Below are 16,692 nucleotides of genomic sequence, written 5' to 3'. Positions count from 1 at the left end.
CTCAGATGAGCTGAGGGACACCCGGTGTTCAGGAGCCAGGCCGGAGTGGTTTTGAGGGTCAGGAAGTGGACGGGCGGTGGCTTGAGCCTGAGGGGGTGGCACAGGACAGGGGGGCACAGGGGTCTGGGGATGGGGCTGGGGGACAGGGTCTGGGGCTGCTGCTCCCTGGGTGGGCGTGGCCTGAGCTGTGGAGTAGCAGGCCCAGGTCTCCACTGACCCCCCCCCCCCCGCCCCGTTGTGTCTCTGTGCAGGCTGGTGGCCTCCCGCCTCCTGTGACCTGTGTCCATTAGGCCTCGTTCTGCGTGGCCGGCAGGAGAGCACTCATCTGCTCACCCCCATCTGGATCCCGGGCCCGTCTTGCCATCAACCCTGCAGCATGGCCATATCCTCCCGGCTCGCGCTGTGGGAGCAGAAGGAAAGTGATGTTTGGGGGTGGGGCGTCACCCCCAGGGGCTCCCCCCCACAGGGCACCCAAGTTGGCTCCCCGGGGCCCATCAGTGCCGCCTCACACCCCTCAGACAGTTTGTCACATGGCCGACGAGCCCCAGGCCCCTTCGTTCACAGGCTCAGGGCGCAGTGCATCTTGGGAATATCCCTGGGCGAGGCATCCTCTCCTCCCAGCGTCTCTCCAGCGCCCCCTCATGGTGAGGGGAGGCAGTGCAGGGTCCCCTCCTGCGTACTCTCCCCCACGCTCCTTCCCCAGCAGATCCTCCCAGACCAGGGCTGTCCCGGCCAATGAAGGGGCCCTGGGGCCTCGGTGGTCCAAGCTCATGTCATGGGGGCTCCATCCAGGCTGATTCACAGTGGCTGGCATAGCTGCTGCTGCTCTGTGTTCATTTCCACATGCTGTTCCAGGCCTCCTTCCAGGGACCTCCTCCCGGGGACCTCCTCCCTGGGGACCTCCTCCCTGGGGACCTCCTCCCGGGGACCTCCTCCCTGGGGACCTCCTCCCTGGGGACCTCCTCCCTGGGGCCTCCTCCCTGGGGCCTCTTCCCGGGGATCTCCTCCCAGGGGCCTCCCCCCGGGGCCTCCTCCCTGGGGCCTCCTTCCTGGGGACCTCCTCCCTGGGGCCTCCTCCCTGGTCTCCTCCCTGGGGCCTCCTCCCTGGGGCCTCCTCCTGGGGACCTCCTTCCTGGGGCCTCCTTCCTGGGACCTCCTCCCTGGGGCCTCCTCCCTGGGGCCTCCTTCCTGGGGCCTCCTCCCTGGGGCCTCCTCCCGGGGACCTCCTTCCTCAACAGGGCAGCAGGGCAGCCTGCCCCTGTGGGCTCTCTCCCTCATCTCTCTCTCCTTCCTCTACAAACAGATCCGGGAAGAAGACAAGACCCCCCCACCTTCCTCACCCCCTCCCCTGTTCTCCGTCATCCCAGGGGGCTTCATCAAGCAGCTGGTCCGGGAGACTGAAAAGGAGTCCAAAGAGGCCAGACGGAGGAAGGAGGCTGCCCTGGCCTCCCCAGAACGGGAGGTAGGGAGCCCTCGGGGAGGGGCCGGGAGTGCAATGCACCCTGGGGGTGGAGACCGTGTGGGGAGGAGGGCCGGGAGCAGGGTGCATCCTGGGAGTATCCCTCAGCAGCGGCATCTTCTATCTGGGCCTCCCCAGCGCCCCCTGGGGGCAGTGTGGGTGCTGACGTGGTGGAGCAGCCTGGTCCAGGGGTCTCTCCCTGGCCTGACCCTGGCCCCCCGCTCCCTTCAGCGTGTATTTGGCTGGTCTGCCCGTGTCCTGTCTCGGGACAATGGCCTTGCTGTGTTGGCAAACTCCCCGGCAGCTGAGCGGCAGCTGCAGCAGCACCAGGGCCCCGTCTTGGGGCAGGGTGACAGACAAGGAGGCCGGCTCCGTGCCCACCCCACGCTGTCAGACTAAAGGCAAAGTGACCGTCCATGGGCCCCGTCCAGGCCCCGGCCTTTGCCAGACAGCACTCATGATCCGGTCACGGGCTCCTTCGGGCCCCCGGGCGGTAATGCGATAGACGATTCCAGCCCCAGTTATCAGAGACCCAGGCCTAGAGGATCAAGCAACTCGGCCAAGGTCCTGAGGTCCGACGGAGGCAGCGGCAGGCGTCAGTGTGGAGGCCTCGGCGGCCCGGGGAGGAGAGGACGCCGCCGGCTGCGGGCCAGGCTGGCTCCTCTGTGAACAAGAAAGGAAAAGGGAGCTGAGAGAGGAGCCGGGCGTCACCGCCAGGTGTGGGCAGAGGCTCGGGGCCAGGGCGCGAGATGGACAGGCCTCCGGCCGCGGCGGGGGCTGCTCTGGGCCAGGACGTTCCTGGGGCCAGAGCCTGGGGAATGTGTCCCTGGTGGCCTGCCACTGTCCCCAACTGGGCCAGAAATAGCCATGCCCGGCCCAGCCCGGCCCCCGCCCACCCCAGGACGCCCCACCCCCGATTCTCAGGGCCCCCGATTTCCCTGAACTCACCCGGCCAGGGAGAGCAGGGCCAGGCTGCAGGCGGGCTTAGAGACCGTGTCTGCCGGGATCTGGACTCCGGCTCTGGCCTTGCCCCTTGGTCCCGCATCCCTGTTCACTCTGGGCCTTCGCCAGCACATCAGTAACACGGTGGGGCCCTGGGGAAGTGCTGCTTCCTTCCTCGGCCGGGAGAGGCCCGCAGGGGATGGCAGGCTTTCCACACGGTGGGACTCACACGAGGGAATCCCCGGCCTGTGTGCGGGAGGCCGGGCTGGGGACGGCTGCTGTCTTCTTCCTTGGCAGTGGCTGGTGGAAAACGATCCTAACATCTTGTCCCTGCTGCAGCTCAGGGACTGTTGCAGGGGTGTGTGTGTGTGTGTGTGTGTGTGTGTGTGTGTGTGCGCACACGCGTGCGTGCTGGGAGTGAGGTTTGAACTAAGGCCCCCCCCCCCCCTCCGCTCTCCTTTGGCTTGTTTGTTCATGGTTGGTGCTCTGCTACGTGAGCCATGCCTCTATCCTGGTGTTTTTTTTATTGGTCCTGGGGTCTGGGCGCTGTCCCTGAGCTCTTCGGCTCAAGGCGAGCGCTCTACCACTTGAGCCACAGCGCCACTTCGGTTTTCTGGTGGTTCATTGGAGATAAGAGTCTCATAGCCTTTCCTGCCCAGGCTGGCTTTGCACCGTGATCCTCAGATCTCAGCCTCCTGAGTAGCTAGGATGACAGGCGTGAGCCACCGGCGCCCGGCTATCTTGGCTTTTAGCTGGCTGAGGATGGATGTGTGAACGCAGACGCGGGTGTACAGGTGGAGGCAGTGCCATTCTGGGTTGGTTTGACAGCAAGAAGAAGGCAGAGCCCGCAGCCCCGCAAGGCTGTGTTACACCTTGTCCCAGAGCGGGGAGCCGGGGTACGGGGCGGCTGGGGTTTGGGCGTGGGGGAGGGGCCGCCCTGGCCATGGAGGCCCTCGGGTGCCACGGGCGGGAGTGGCGACCCCACGGGCAGCAGCCAGGGCCCCGGGCGGGGGTGGGGAGTGGGGAGCACGGGCACCCGGCTGGACGACCACGATGTGGTCAGCACCCCTCCCCAGGACAGCCAGGACAGCGATCACCACAGCTGCAGCCCTACTGTGTGCGGCAGCTGCCATTGTAGACCTACCGTGCGCAGCCTACGCTGTGTTGCCACAAATCCTCCCCCCTCCCGCCCTCCCTCCACTCTGCAAGACTATTCGTAGAGGAGCAGCTCAGAGAGGGAAAGCAGTTTGCCCAAGGCCACACAGCGGGGCGTGGCTTGCAGGAGCTGCCCTTGGCTCTGAGAGCCCGGGGTGGGCTCACTGACAGGCGTGGGGCCTGTGGGTGCCCGGGACAGCTAGCAGGCGTTTGGGTGGCTGACCGCAGGGTGAGGATGGCCGCTCTTCACTGTGCCCTGGCCTCTTTCTTAGGCCCCAGAAGTTTCCATCACCCAAGCCAGCAGCAAGACCAGCGGTGCCCCCCGATCTGGAAGCCCGTCCGGCTTGCAGCGGGCCAGTGCTCCAAGCGGGGACAACCAGGGGCCCGGGGGGCCCGGCGCGGATGCAGGGGAGCCCCAGGAGCCGGCCCGGAGGCCGCCACCCGGCAGGCGCAGCGGGCCGCGTGGCGATGTGCTGCTCATGGTGGCCAGGCTGGACCCGGAGGTGGCCAAGCCCCGCGACTCCCCGCCTGGCCGCACCCCAGCCCCTGCCGCAGACCCCGGAGGGGCAGAGAACCAGGCTGCGCCCCCCGCTGGCCCAGGGGCGCTGACCCGGGAGGCCCAGACCACCCGGCCCGGGGGTCTTGGGGGCACAGGCCGAGGCGCACAGGAACAGAGGAGTCAAAGTACTGTGGGGAAGGGGAGCAGGGTCCCCCCGACCAAACAGCCCAAACGGGGTGAGCCCCAGGGCCAAGAGGAGCAGAGGACCAGGCCCCAGGCCCCAGGGGCAGGGGACGGGGGCCAACCGCAGACCGCGGGGGGAGGAGCACCCCAAAACAAGACAGACAAGGAGGCGTTGCCCCAGGAGGGAGTCCATCGGATCCGCACTGAGCCTCGAGTCCCAGCCAGAAAGTGGGGTGCTTCCTTGAGCAAGAAAAGCAAGGGGGAGGCTCCCTTGAGCAAGAAGGACAAAGCAGGGCCACTCCAGACCAAGACAGAGGAAAGGGGTGCGGGGCAGGAGCCAGGGGCGCAGGCGGGGGAGGCCATGGGGGCGCTGGAGGAGGCAGGGGGGCCTCCACCAGTGGCCAGGGAGGCCGGGGTGCCCCAGAAGACAGAGGCACCCGGAGAGGCAGCTGGTGCTCAAAGCCTGGCAGAAAAGGGGTGTGCAGGGCCCCCGAAGGCAGCTCCCCGGGGGCCACCGCCGGAGGCCTCCGGGACAGAGGGCCGGCCAGACCACGGAACACAAGGAGCCCAGGAGTCCAGCGGGATTGCCGAGGAGGGGGCCCCCCAGCCCCAGCTGGAGCCTGTGCCCGAGACCTCGGCCGACCAGCCTTCCACCCAGAAACCGGCTGACCAGGGGCAGGGGCCTCAGGAACAGAGCAGCGGAGACCAGAGCCCGGACACCCAGCAGGTGATGAGCTCAGCCCCACCCTGGGCATGGGGGTCGGCGGGGGACAGGGATAGAGGGGCAGGCAGGGAGGCCCTGGGGTGGACGGGGAGTCGGAGAAGGGACCAGGATTCCTTCCACGGGGGAGGCTTGGAAGCCTCCATTCAAAGCATGTCCCTCAGAACAAATGAGAGGAACTCCGGGAGGCAGGCACCAGGGTTCCAGGCTGGGTGTGGTAGTGCACGCCTGCAGTCCCAGTCCTGGGCAGGTACAGCCAGGAGAGGTGTGAATTTGAATCCCACAACGGCTGCTACTGCGTGTAGCCATCTTGCTCCTCAGCTGCCACAGCCGGAGTTCTCGGAGGACAGTGGCTGGTTGAAGGTGCTGTCTGGGAGCTGAATGCTGGGTGTAGAGAGCGGGGTCCCCCCCCGCCCCCCACAGGCCCCAAGCGTGGCCGCAGCTTTGCTGCTTTAACCAGTGGCTCTTTGCATCCAGGCTGGAGAGGGCAGGTGGTACGAGGCGGAGAAGGTCTGGCTGGTTCAGAAGGACGGATTTGAGCTTGGTAAGGAGGGGTCAGCGTTGCCGGGGGCGGGGTGGGGTCATCCCTGTGCTCTTCCCACGCCCCCTCCTGCTGCTGGGCTCCTGCAAGCCCCCACGCAGAGCGGGGAACACTGAGACGCCCTGGGCCTGCCTCAGTGGGCCACACGCCAGCATCTGATCCTGGTGTGGGTGATTGATTGGTGATGTCTGCCATGGGCACCGGAAGGGAAATATGGCAGGTTGCTGGGTGTCTGTGCCCCGCTGTCTCGGGTCTGGGGGTGAGATGCGGTGCTGCACCTCCCCAGTCAGACTCATCCTCCCTCCCTAAAAGATTTGGGGGCGGTGGACGGGGAGGGGGGTCCACAGCTCAGAATGCTTTGTGAGAACAGCCCCCCAGGCAGGGAGGGCCTGCATCTCCTTTTGGAGCTGTCTAAGCCCCGCTTCTCTCCCCGGGTCCCTGGCCTGGCCGAGACGCCATCCTTGCTCTCCTTCCCTCCTCCCCCCTCCCCTCTTGCCTCTCTCCTCTCTTCTGTCTGTGCCCCCCAACCAGCAACGGTGCTAAAACCAGATGAGGGAACAGCCAACCTGCCGGCAGGCCGGGTCCGACTCTGCCTGGATTCCGACGGGAGTGTCACGGAGGTGGACGAGGACCGGGTTCAGCGGGTGGGTCTCCCCGCCGGCCCGCGGCTCGGCCCCTCGAGAGCCATCGCTCTCCTTTCACGGAGCAAGATACCCTTTGCCCTCTGGCTGCCGGGGAACTCAGAGATAACTTGAGGCCTACCATTGGCCACCGCAGGCAGAGCCTGTATTTTTGGCACCAGCCTTTCCCTCAGGGCATATCTCCACTGCAGATCAAGGAGGAGCCGGGCCTTCATTTCTGTCCTGGGTACCCCCCCCCCGGGTCACAGAGCACCCCCGCATTCTCTAATAAGACCCAGGCAAGGACAAATTGAGATCGAAGCCTGCTCCGAGTTCTGCCGCCCTTCCAGTGTCCTCAGGCTCCGGGCTCTGGCGTGTGACCCCCCCCCAGGGCCGGGACTGCTTGCCTGCGTGGGCAGGGAAGTGGTAAAACGGGGCAGGGGAGGGGCGTCAGGCAGGCCGGCCGTGATCCCGCGGTGTGCTGTCCGCAGGCCAACCCCCCTGAGCTGGACCAGGCCGAGGACCTGGCCTCGCTGGTCAGCGTCAACGAGCCCAGCGTCCTGAATACACTGCTGCGACGCTACCAGGCCCAGAGGCCGCACACCTGCGCGGGGCCGGATCTGATCGTCCTGCGGTCCCCAGGATGTCCGGAGCTACGGGCAGGGCAGGTGAGGGGCGGGGGAGCAAGGACCGGGGACAAAACGAGCCAAACCCAGGGCAGGAGACAGAAATAACAAGAGCGATGGCACGCACAGATCCATAACAATAATAGCAGCAGTCGGGGATAAACAATAGCGGCAGCTTGACCACCGATGTGAGCCGGGGCCGGGGCCAGGGGCAGCAGGCCACCCGCAGCTCCAGTTTGACGGGGAAGAGAGCGAAGAGAAAACCCAGGTTCATCAGTGCCCGAGGCACTATCCCGGGGCTCCCCAGAGTCCGGGAGGCCGCCCCTCGACCCCGCACAGACCCACCCAGGAGTCCCTGTTCTGCTTTCATAGATTTACTTCCCCTGAAGGGTGGACATTTGGGGCCAAGACGGGAATGGCTGCAAAGACCAGCTCTTGCTGCCACCTGGTGGGCAGATCTGGGACTGCAGCCTCTCCTTCCTTCCCTCCCTCCCTCCTTCCTTCCTTCCTTCCTTCCTTCCTTCCTTCCTTCCTTCCTTCCTTCCTTCCTTCCTCCCTCCCTCCCTCCCTCCCTCCCTCCCTCCCTCCCTCCCTTTCTCTCTCTCTCCCTCCTTCCGGGTTCCTCCATTCGTGGAGCCCTGCACTGAGCCCTTTGTTGGTTGCGGGTCTGCAGTGGTCAGGCTAGGAGGTAGCAGCAGGGACGGAGGGCAGACCGCAGGCAGTAAAGATCACAGTGACCTCAGAGAAGAGTGTGTGTGTGTGTGTGTGTGTGTGTGTGTGTGGGCATCACCTCATGGGGCCCAACAGCAAGCAGGTCCCCAGGGCCATCCACACCTGGAAGTCAGAGCTGGGGAAGAGTTCTGGAAAGTTCAGGCATTGCCACCCAGCCCGAGGTGGTGTGAGATGCGTGTGTCCCCCGACCCCTACCGGAGCGCCACGCTTCCAGACATCTTCTGACCTCTGCAGCTCAGCCTCTCGGCCTTGGGCCAAGTCAGGGGCCAGTTCCCAGAATGGCCACCAGGGGGCAGCAGAGACCCACGGCGTGCGGAGGCTGGGCGTCCGGAGGCCTCTGAGCCGGGTCCCGGGCTCACCCCGGGGCTGCCGTCCTGCAGGTGCCCCGGGCCCGCTGGGACAGGCTTCCGGCCCACGTCGGCTCCTTGGCCCAGCGGGCATACTGGGCACTGCTGAGCCAGCGGAGAGACCAGAGCATCGTGGCTCTGGGCCGGAGCGGGGCGGGGAAGACGGCATGCTGCCAGCAGGTCCTGGAACACCTGGTGGAGATGGCGGGCGGCGTGGACGGCAGGGTTGCAGGTACGGTGGTCTCCAGGTGCAGGCGGCGTGGGGTGCTCCGGGCCCCGGGCCCTCTGGGAATTAGCCTTTTGTCCCCCTCTTTGGATGTGGGGGCGGCCCCTGCCCCAGGTCCCCAACCCTCCACCCACCTCGTCCCCCCCACAGTGGACAAGATCCGCGCGGCCTTCACGGTCCTCAGGGCCTTCGGCTCTGCGTGCACCAACCACAGCCAGGCGGCCACCAAGTTTGCAATGGCCATGTCGCTGGACTTCAGCGCCACCGGACGCGTCACGGCCGCCCAGCTGCAGGTGAGGCTCTGGGGGAGGCGGGGGGAGGCCTGGGGGGCTGCGTCCTGACCCCGCTATGTGACAGACCCCCCCCACCCCTTGCTCCAGGGCTCTGAGCTCTGCCTGGGCCCTGCTTGGATGGTGGCGGTGGCCGCCTAGGCCTGGCCTTTTCTTTCTTCTATTGCTTACTTTCTCGCCCATACTGAGGTTTGAACTCGGGGCCTTTGCACCTGCTCCGCGGGCGCTCTGCTACTTGAGTCACGCCCCAGACCCCTTCCGCCTCAGTGACTTTTTTTGGGGGGGGGGTCCAGTTGTGGGCCTGAACTCTGGGTCTGGGCGCTGTCCCTCAGCTCTTCAGCTCAAGGCTAGCGCTCTACCACTTGAGCCACAGCGCCATTTCCGGCTTTTTTTCTTTTTGCTTATGTGGTGCTGAGGAATGGAACCCAGGGCCTCAGGCATGCAAGGCAAGCGCTCTACCACTGAGCCACCTTCCCAGCGCCTGCCTCAGTGACTTTGTAAGAGTCTGGCTTTCTGGCTGGAGCCAGCGGCCGCCGGGGCCGTGGGAGCCGGCTCTGTGGCGCCCTCTGGTGTCCGAGGCCGGGGCTGCGCCGCGCTGCGGGGTAAGGGCGGGCCGTGGTGCGGCTCTGCGTGGCCACGCACGCCCGTGTGACCACGGCTGCCCGCGTCTCCCTGCAGACCATGCTTCTGGAGACGAGCCGGGTGAGCCGGCGGCCGGAAGGGGAAGGAAACTTCCAGGTGTTCTCCCAAATGCTGGCCGGGCTGGACCTGGATCTCAGGTGGGCACCCGCTGTCCCCAGGAGCCTGGTGGTCACCGCGGGGCGTCCCCTCCCCTCAGGGCCCCGGGGGTCCCCCTCACCTCCCTTCCCCTCCATCTCCCCCAGGACGGAGCTGAATCTGCACCAGATGGCTGACGGCCACGCCTTCGGCATGGGTGATTGGTCCAAGGTGAGCGGGGGGTCCTGGGCGGGGCCCGGGGTGCACCCTGGGGGGGGCTGAGGGAGGCACCCCGCCCGGGCCGGGGTCTGTGTCCATCTGCACGGTGGCCCTGGGGCGCCTCGGGGGCCGGGGTCAACGCGGGGGCTGCGCGCTTCCTGCTGACACGGGCTGGGGCGGCTTGGAGAGTCGCGCCGACCGCTGGCTGCTTGTTTGGGGTTTTGTTCCCCTGTGGATATCTATTTTTTGTACCGGTTCCAGCACTTGAACTCAGTCCCTAGGCACTGTCCCTGAGCATTCGTCTTTAATTTGCTCAAGGCTGGTGCGCTACCCCTTGAGCCGCAGCTCTACTTTTGGCTTCTTGGTGGTCCATTGGAGATTAGAGTTTCACAGAGTTTCCTACCTAGCCTGGCTTTGAACCCTGATCCTCAGAGCTCAGCCTCCTGAGTAGATGGGCCAGAGCCCTGCTTCCCTTATGGATATTTTAATGGTGATTTTCACCCCGTCCTTCCCCGTCCTAACTCTGCGGTGTGGTGGGCAGCACTGCCCGACTGAAAGACCTATGTGGCCTTAGTCAGGGAAGGCTTCTTAGCCAATGGGACACCTAACCTGGGTTTTGAAGGATGAGTAGGAGTTGGGTGGGCGGGCTAGGTGATTTCCTCCCCTGAGCTACTTCTCCAATACATTTGGGGGAGGAAATGGTGTTGGAATGATCGGATACGGTGGACGCTCTCTCCTCCCGTTGGGCGCGCTCCCTCCGACTCGCCAGGCCCTCCCCTGCGCGGTCTGTGGTCGGGTGCGGAGCCTCTTCCACCCCTGGCCACAGGAGTCGGGGGGAGCAGCACACACCCCTCGCTCCCTCTGCTCCCCCCGCCCTGGGCTCAGGGCCTGGTACCCCTCCCTGTTCCCATGGCAACAGAATCCGAACCATCCTGGGCCCGCGCCCCGTGGGATGGGGGGCTCGGGGCCTCCACCCCGGCGGGGGCTCGAGAACCCACCCCTCCACACAGCCCCCTAGAAGGGCTTTTGTTTTGTTTTGGGTTTTTTTTGGGTGGTTAATTGGAGATATTCGAACTCTGGGCCTGGGCGCTGTCCCTCAGCTCTTCAGCTCAAGGCGAGCGCTCTACCACTAGAGCCACAGCGCCACTTCCGGTTTTCCGGTGGTTCACTGGAGATAAGTCTCACGGACTTTCCTGCCCGGGCTGGCTTTGAACCAGGATCCTCAGGTCTCAGCCTCCTGAGTGGCTAGGCTGCAGGCTGCGTCACCAGCGCCAGCTACGCATCCCCTTGCCTGCCCCAGTTGTCACTGGGGAGGAAGCCCCGTGTCCACGGGGGAGGGTCAGGACTGCGCTCCTCCTGTGTGAGGCTCAGAGAGGTGAAGATACTCACCTGAGAGAGCACAGCTGCCGGCAGCAGGAGGCCCAGGTGGGGTCTGCGAGGCCTCGCCCCAGAGCTGCCCCATCTCCCTGCCCTCTGCCGCCTCTGATTGCACCGGGCAAACCCCACAGCATCTTGGGATTCTGCTGTTTTGTGGCTCTTTCCTTCCGCTGACTTCTAAAGGTGAAGTATCATCCCAGCATTTGGGGAGATGGAGACCCGGAAGACTGAAGTGTTAAGTCTGGCACAGGCAGAAACGGGGTGAGCCCCCATGTCAACCAACCAGCCAGGCTTGGTGCCGTGCACCTGTGATCTTGAGTGCATGGGAGGCGTGGGGTAGGAGGATCATGGTGGGAGGCTAGGCCAGAGACAAACGGGAGGGGCTCCTTGAACCTCCCCATGTCATGGCCACCGTTGGCCCACGACCCTTCTACAGACCAGTTTGGCTGGAGTGGGGGTGGGCATCGCACATGCCCGGCTCTTAGTCGTGGTCTGATATGGCTCTGCTGTGTGACCTTGGGTCAGTGTCACACCCTCTCTGGGCTGGTGGTGGTAAAAAACAATCGAGGCGCCGATGGTCAGGTGGCATTCACACTGCCCCCACTTCTCTCCAACGGCTTCTCCCCAGGTGCCAGGTGGGTTATTGTCACCAGGAGCTTGAGTTTCTGGCTCGCGGCCTCTCCGTCCTGTGGGCCCCTGTCCCAGGGGTCCTGGGCCAGATGCCCAGGAGCTTTAGATGCGTTCTCATATCCAACCAATCAAAACAGGGGTCCTAAGCTCCCCAAACACACTCCGCAGCCTGTATCCGTGAGCACTCGGCCACCGCATCTTCTCCTTGCTGCTTGAAGCTCACGGCGGTGCCTCTTGCTGCACTTGATACGGGAAACCAGCTCCGGCCCGGCTGGCGATGGGTCTGGGCTTGGGCCATGTTCTGGGGTGAATCTGGGCTCCCTGGCCCTGCCGGAGGCTCTGGATCGATTAGTGATGTCTGCCATGGCCCAGCAATGGTGGCAGGACCCTCAGATCACTGGTGGTTCAAAGCCCGCTCTGTAGCGTGGCCTCTGAGGCCTTGAACCTGGCTCCCGGGCCTCCTCCCACTTGGTCTTGTCCCCCTCCGGGTCTGACCACCCCAGGGCCGGCCCGACTCCCCGCGAGGCCAGGCTGCCGGTCCCCGCGGTGACGCCTCCGCCCTTCCTCTCTCCCTCGCTCTCAGCCTGAAGACAAGCAGAAGGCAGCGGCCGGCTTCGCCCGGCTCCGGGCCGCCATGGACGCGCTGAGCATCTCCCAGGGCGAGCAGCGGGCCGTGTGGCGCGTGCTGGCCGCCATCTACCACCTCGGGGCCGCGGGGGCCTGCAAAGGTACGACCTCCCCCTCCGGGTCAAACCCTCCCCCCTCCTCTCCCTCCCCGGGTCATTACCATCTCTTCTGCCGTGGATTCGAACTCGGAGCGAGGCGGGCGCTCCACCACTGGAGCCCACCCCTGGTCCTTTTGCTGCTCGTTTACTGATTCACTTTTCTTCAGCTCGGGGCTTGTGCTTTTGCCGGCCCTAGACCAGGGCCTCCTTCCTCTGCCTCCCGAGCGGCTGGGATTACAGGCGTGCGCTACCAAGCCCAGTCCCCTTTGCTTTAGCTTCTCCCACGCCGCCATCTTCAGCTCTTGACTGAAGCATGCCTGACAGACCCTTTTCCAGGGTCAAGGTCATGTCCGCAAGCACCGGGGACAGGGAGATGGACGTGTCCTTTTGGGGGGGCTACCCCCGGAGTCAGAAGTTGCCCTGAGACAGCCGGAAGAGCTAGAGCGGCGGTTCCTACGCAAGGACGGGATCTGAACTCTCCCCAGATAACCACCCTGACCCTTGCCGGCCCAGTACCCCCGCCAGCGCCCCCGGCGTCAGGAGGAAGACCATGTGGCTGGTAGCTATGGCTTGTTGCCACCAGGTGGCAGTCTTGTCCCCTGGACGGCTCTGCTCACTGCAGCCCCACAGAGGCTGGGCCTCCAGCTCAGCCTCCAAGCAGTATCCTCCCCCCACCATCCCTCCACCTGTCACTGGAGAGGCCCCCGGGGCTCCCCTCCACCCTGGGGCTGGAAGGGTTCAGGACGGCCCCCCTCCAGGCAGGGGCCCACGGTGGTGACGGAGCAGGTCACGCTTATAAATATTGCATGCACACACGGCCACGGCAGTCACTCCCCGCCCGCCCGCCTGCTGGATTATTTTAAGAGGCGCGGCCTCCGGTCTTCGCGGGGCCCGGCCCGCCCAGCTCCTCTGTCTCATTCTGCTTTGCAAGAGTTCATAATAGGTTGTTCCGAAATCATCTAGGAAGGATTTCACTGTCATGTGTAAATGTCTGGGCTTGGCGCCATCACACATCATCTTGAAATATATTAAGAATCATTTTCATTAATCAAGGTCCCCCCCCCTTTCATTGCGATGATATTCTCCTGTGTGCCTGGCTGCCTTGCTGCCTAACATCCACCCATCTTTCTTTCCTCTTTCGTTCTTCCTTCCTTTCTTTCTCTTTCTATCAATCTACCCATCTATCTACCCATCCCTCTATCCATCCCTCTATCTATCTATCCATCCATCCATCATCTGTGTTTTTGGGCTGGTCCTGGGGCTTGAACTCAGGGCCTGGGCAGTGTTCCTGAGCTTTTGTGTTCAAAGCTAGCACTCTACCACTTGAGCCACAGCTCCACTCCCAGCTTTTTGGTGGTTCATTGGAGATCAGAGTCTCATGGACTTTCCTGCCTGGGCTGGCTTTGAACCTGGGTCCTCAGCTCTCAGCCTCCTGAAGAGCTAAGATGACGGGTGTGAGCCGCCGGCGCCCGGTTGTCTACGTATTTTATAAACGAGTTCCACTCCTGGAATGGAGGCCTGGGGTGACATGGCCAGGCTCTGGGGTTGGAACTGATGGGAGGTTAGTCCGTAGCATTAGCATTCGTCCGGAGCTGGCTGTCTCGGTTTCCTCCTCTGCCCAGCGGCAGCCGCTCTGAGGGCTCCTGGAGAGGTGTCAGGGTGTCAGTGTCTTGAGGGCATGTCGCACGCTGGGAACCGCACACAGATCCACGCATCTGCAGTTCTCTTCCTGGCTGGGCACAGAGAGGGTGAGCTACGCCCCGGGCCTCACACAGCTGGTACATGGCAGAGGAGCTGTGGGCCATTGTCATCTCCCTAGAACCGCTGTGCTCCAGAAAGGGCTTTGGACAGGTGCTCTACCACGTGAGCCGCACCCCCAGCCCTTTTTCTGCTTGACTTCTTTGCTGTTGTGGTTGTTGGAGAGTGCCTTACATTTTTGTCCCCCATGGACCGTGATCCTCCTCTCTCTGCCTCCCACATATCTGGGATCATAGAGGTGAGTCACCGTGCCCGGCTTGCCGGTTGGCATGATGGCTAAGCTTTGCCTTGGTCCTCCAGCCTGGCACCACCAGAGTAGCTGGGATTACAGGTGTGCCTCACTGTCCCTGGCCGGTAAGGTTTTTATGACTCTCGATTTGTCGACGCCGAGCTGTGTCTGATCTGTTCTGTCGGGGTCCTGTCCCCCCTCTACTCCCCCCCCCGGGGGGCTGCATGGTCCCAGGAGCCTTCCCCTCTCTTTGGCCTCAGATAGTGAGGGGCGACATTGTCAGGATCGCCGTGGAGGAGACGGAGGCTCAGGGGGGAAGCTCTGGGCACCTGTGTCTCGAGGTGGGGGGGGGGCAAGGCGGAGGTGGGGGGGGGCGTGTGGCACCTGCGCTGAGGGGAGCAGGGAGGGCCGCACTGCTTCTGAGAACCGGAAGCTCACACGCTCCTCGGTCCCTTTCCTCGACCTCCCCCAACCTCCTGCGTTGGCCTCCTGAGCGCTGAGATTACAGGCGTGCGTCCCCACGCCCGACCTGCCATAGCCCGCGCCACCCTCCGCTTCAGAGACAGGAACCGACTCGGGGGAGGTCTCACACTTGTGAGAGATGGCAGCTCGGCGGCTTGTTGGAATAAGACCCCCGCGCGCATGTCGACTTCCCACGGGAAACATCGGCGCGGCAGCAGCGTAGAAAATCCAGAGAGCAACCCAGGCTGGGCTGCGGTTGGTGTTGGGCCGCGTGGGGCTGTCCCCTGTGGCCGTCTGGGCCATACACTTTGTCCTCGTCCCCTGGACCCAGGGCCTGGCTGCAGCACCCCCCCCCCCCCCCAGCCACCGCCCCCCGCACGTCCCGGCCACCCTGGCCCACCTGGCTCTCCTCTTTTCTGCTCCGGAGCCTTTGCAAAGTTGCTCCTCCTTACAGTGCTCTTTGTGGTTAGAAACCTCTTCCAGGCCGGTTCACAGCCCACCGCCACGGCGAGGTCTCCCAGGGCCCCCGCTGCAGGAAGATCGGGGCTTCCTCTCTTTATCTCCTTACCTGCATCTAATTCTTCCTCGCCGTGCACCGGAGGAGATTTTTTTTTCTAATTTGTTGGTGTTGGTGGTGGTGGCGGTGGGACTTGAACTCAGGGCCTGGGCGCTGTCCCTGAGCTTTTGTGCTCAAGCCTAGCTAGTGCTCTACCACTGTGAGCCACAGAGTCACTTCTGGTTATTTGGTGAGTAGTTAGAGATAACAGTCTCACACACTTTCCTTCCCAGGCTGGCTTTGAACTGTGATCCTCAGATCTCAGCCTCCTGAGCGCTTTATCATTTTATCCCCCGAAATTACCCTCCCTTCCTCCCTTCTTTCCTTCTTTCCTTCTTTCCTTCCTTCCTTTCTTCCTTCCCTTATCTCTTTCCTTCTCTTCTTCCCTTCCCCCTCCCCTCCTTCCCCTCCCTCCCCTCCCCCTTCCCCTCCCCCTCCCCCTCCCTCTCTTCCTCTTCTTCTTCATTTTGGTGAACTTGTTAGGCAGGTGCTCTACCACTTGAACCGCTCACCAGCCCCTTCTGCTTTGCCTGTTTTCACACGGGGCCTCTGTGAGTTTGCCTGTGTTGGCCTCAGGCTGTCTCCCTCTGCCAGCGCCTCCCCTGCAGCTGGAATTGTGCACGCCAGCGGCCCTCGATTCCCGCTCTCCGCAGTTCTCGTTTCTCTGAGTTAGCTCCTTGGCTCAGTGAGGGCAGACACGCCACCTCCTGCTTGCATGGGTTTCCCTGGGGTGGGGGGGGAGCAGGGCTGGGTGGGGCGGGGGCTGGGCACACAGGGCGGCTGGGGTGGCAGAGGCAGTGGGCACGGGGCAGGCAAAGGCCGCGGTGTGCCCACCTTCACCCACCGGTCCCCGGCTCTCTGCCGGACACCTTCCATTGCTTTGGAGAAGTGAGCAACGGCGTTGGGGGGCTGGGGTGGGGCCCGGGACACCTGGGCCTGGGATCTCACCCCCTCCCACCCGCAGTGGGGCGGAAGCAGTTCATGCGCTTTGAGCGCGCCAACCACGCCGCCGAGGCCCTGGGCTGCGAGTTCGAGGAGCTGAACACGGCCACGTTCAAGCACCACCTGCGCCAGATCATCCAGCAGGCGACGGCGGGGCCGCGGCGCGGGGCCCGGGAGGACGAGGAGGCGGCGGCCAGCGCAGGTACCAGCGGCCGGGGTGGGGCCCTCGGGCCGTGGTGAGATCGTGGCCGGGGTGGGGGGGCTGCCTGGGACTCCACCAGCAGCCCCGCCCGCGTGTGGGGTGAGCTGTGGTTGGGGGTGCACCCCTGGGGCTCTCTTAGCTCCCCGGAGCTGCCCCCACCCTTCGGGGTCTGCAGGCCCGTGGCAGAAGGTCCCGGGCCTCCACGGCCTCTTCCCTTCGTGTCTGGACCTCAGCTCCTGAGTGGGCTCTGGTCATCTTAACCCACGCAGAATTCACACACCGCACACCACGCACATGGTACCCACACAGACCCACGCTCACGTTCAGACACAGTGCACACACCCGAGCGTGCACACGTTCATCCAGGTGTGTGCCACACAAACACACACATGCACGATGCGCGCACGCGCGTGCACACACACGCACACACACACACACACACACTTCATCCACAAGTGCCACAAGCACAGGCCCGGGTCCCAGGGCTGGTGGGCTGCACGCAGGCTCCGGAGAAAGGAGGCTGTGGTTGCCTAG

The 16,692-nt window shown here is 64.3% G+C and overlaps 1 protein-coding gene across 1 annotated transcript in view; it reads left to right on the top strand.

The window, feature by feature from the left end:
- The first annotated feature begins 376 nt into the window (after window positions 1–376).
- The window catches only part of Myo18b (myosin XVIIIB), a 121,937-nt gene continuing 105,621 nt past the window's right edge, over window positions 377–16,692 (top strand). Inside the window, exons 1-12 of the mRNA XM_042668491.1 lie at window positions 377–424; window positions 1,304–1,462; window positions 3,829–4,965; window positions 5,437–5,503; window positions 6,032–6,144; window positions 6,612–6,788; window positions 7,859–8,057; window positions 8,202–8,344; window positions 9,020–9,120; window positions 9,226–9,289; window positions 11,868–12,012; window positions 15,979–16,158. Of these exons, the coding sequence (XP_042524425.1) occupies window positions 377–424; window positions 1,304–1,462; window positions 3,829–4,965; window positions 5,437–5,503; window positions 6,032–6,144; window positions 6,612–6,788; window positions 7,859–8,057; window positions 8,202–8,344; window positions 9,020–9,120; window positions 9,226–9,289; window positions 11,868–12,012; window positions 15,979–16,158 (2,533 nt within the window). The remainder of the gene's footprint in view (window positions 425–1,303; window positions 1,463–3,828; window positions 4,966–5,436; window positions 5,504–6,031; window positions 6,145–6,611; window positions 6,789–7,858; window positions 8,058–8,201; window positions 8,345–9,019; window positions 9,121–9,225; window positions 9,290–11,867; window positions 12,013–15,978; window positions 16,159–16,692) is intronic.

Source organism: Dipodomys spectabilis, unplaced genomic scaffold, assembly GCF_019054845.1.
Source record: "Dipodomys spectabilis isolate Male_0828 unplaced genomic scaffold, ASM1905484v1 ptg000439l, whole genome shotgun sequence".
Lineage (NCBI taxonomy): Eukaryota > Metazoa > Chordata > Mammalia > Rodentia > Heteromyidae > Dipodomys > Dipodomys spectabilis.
The sequence above is the reverse complement of the archived record's forward strand: the minus strand, read 5'-3'. Positions and strand labels throughout refer to the sequence as shown.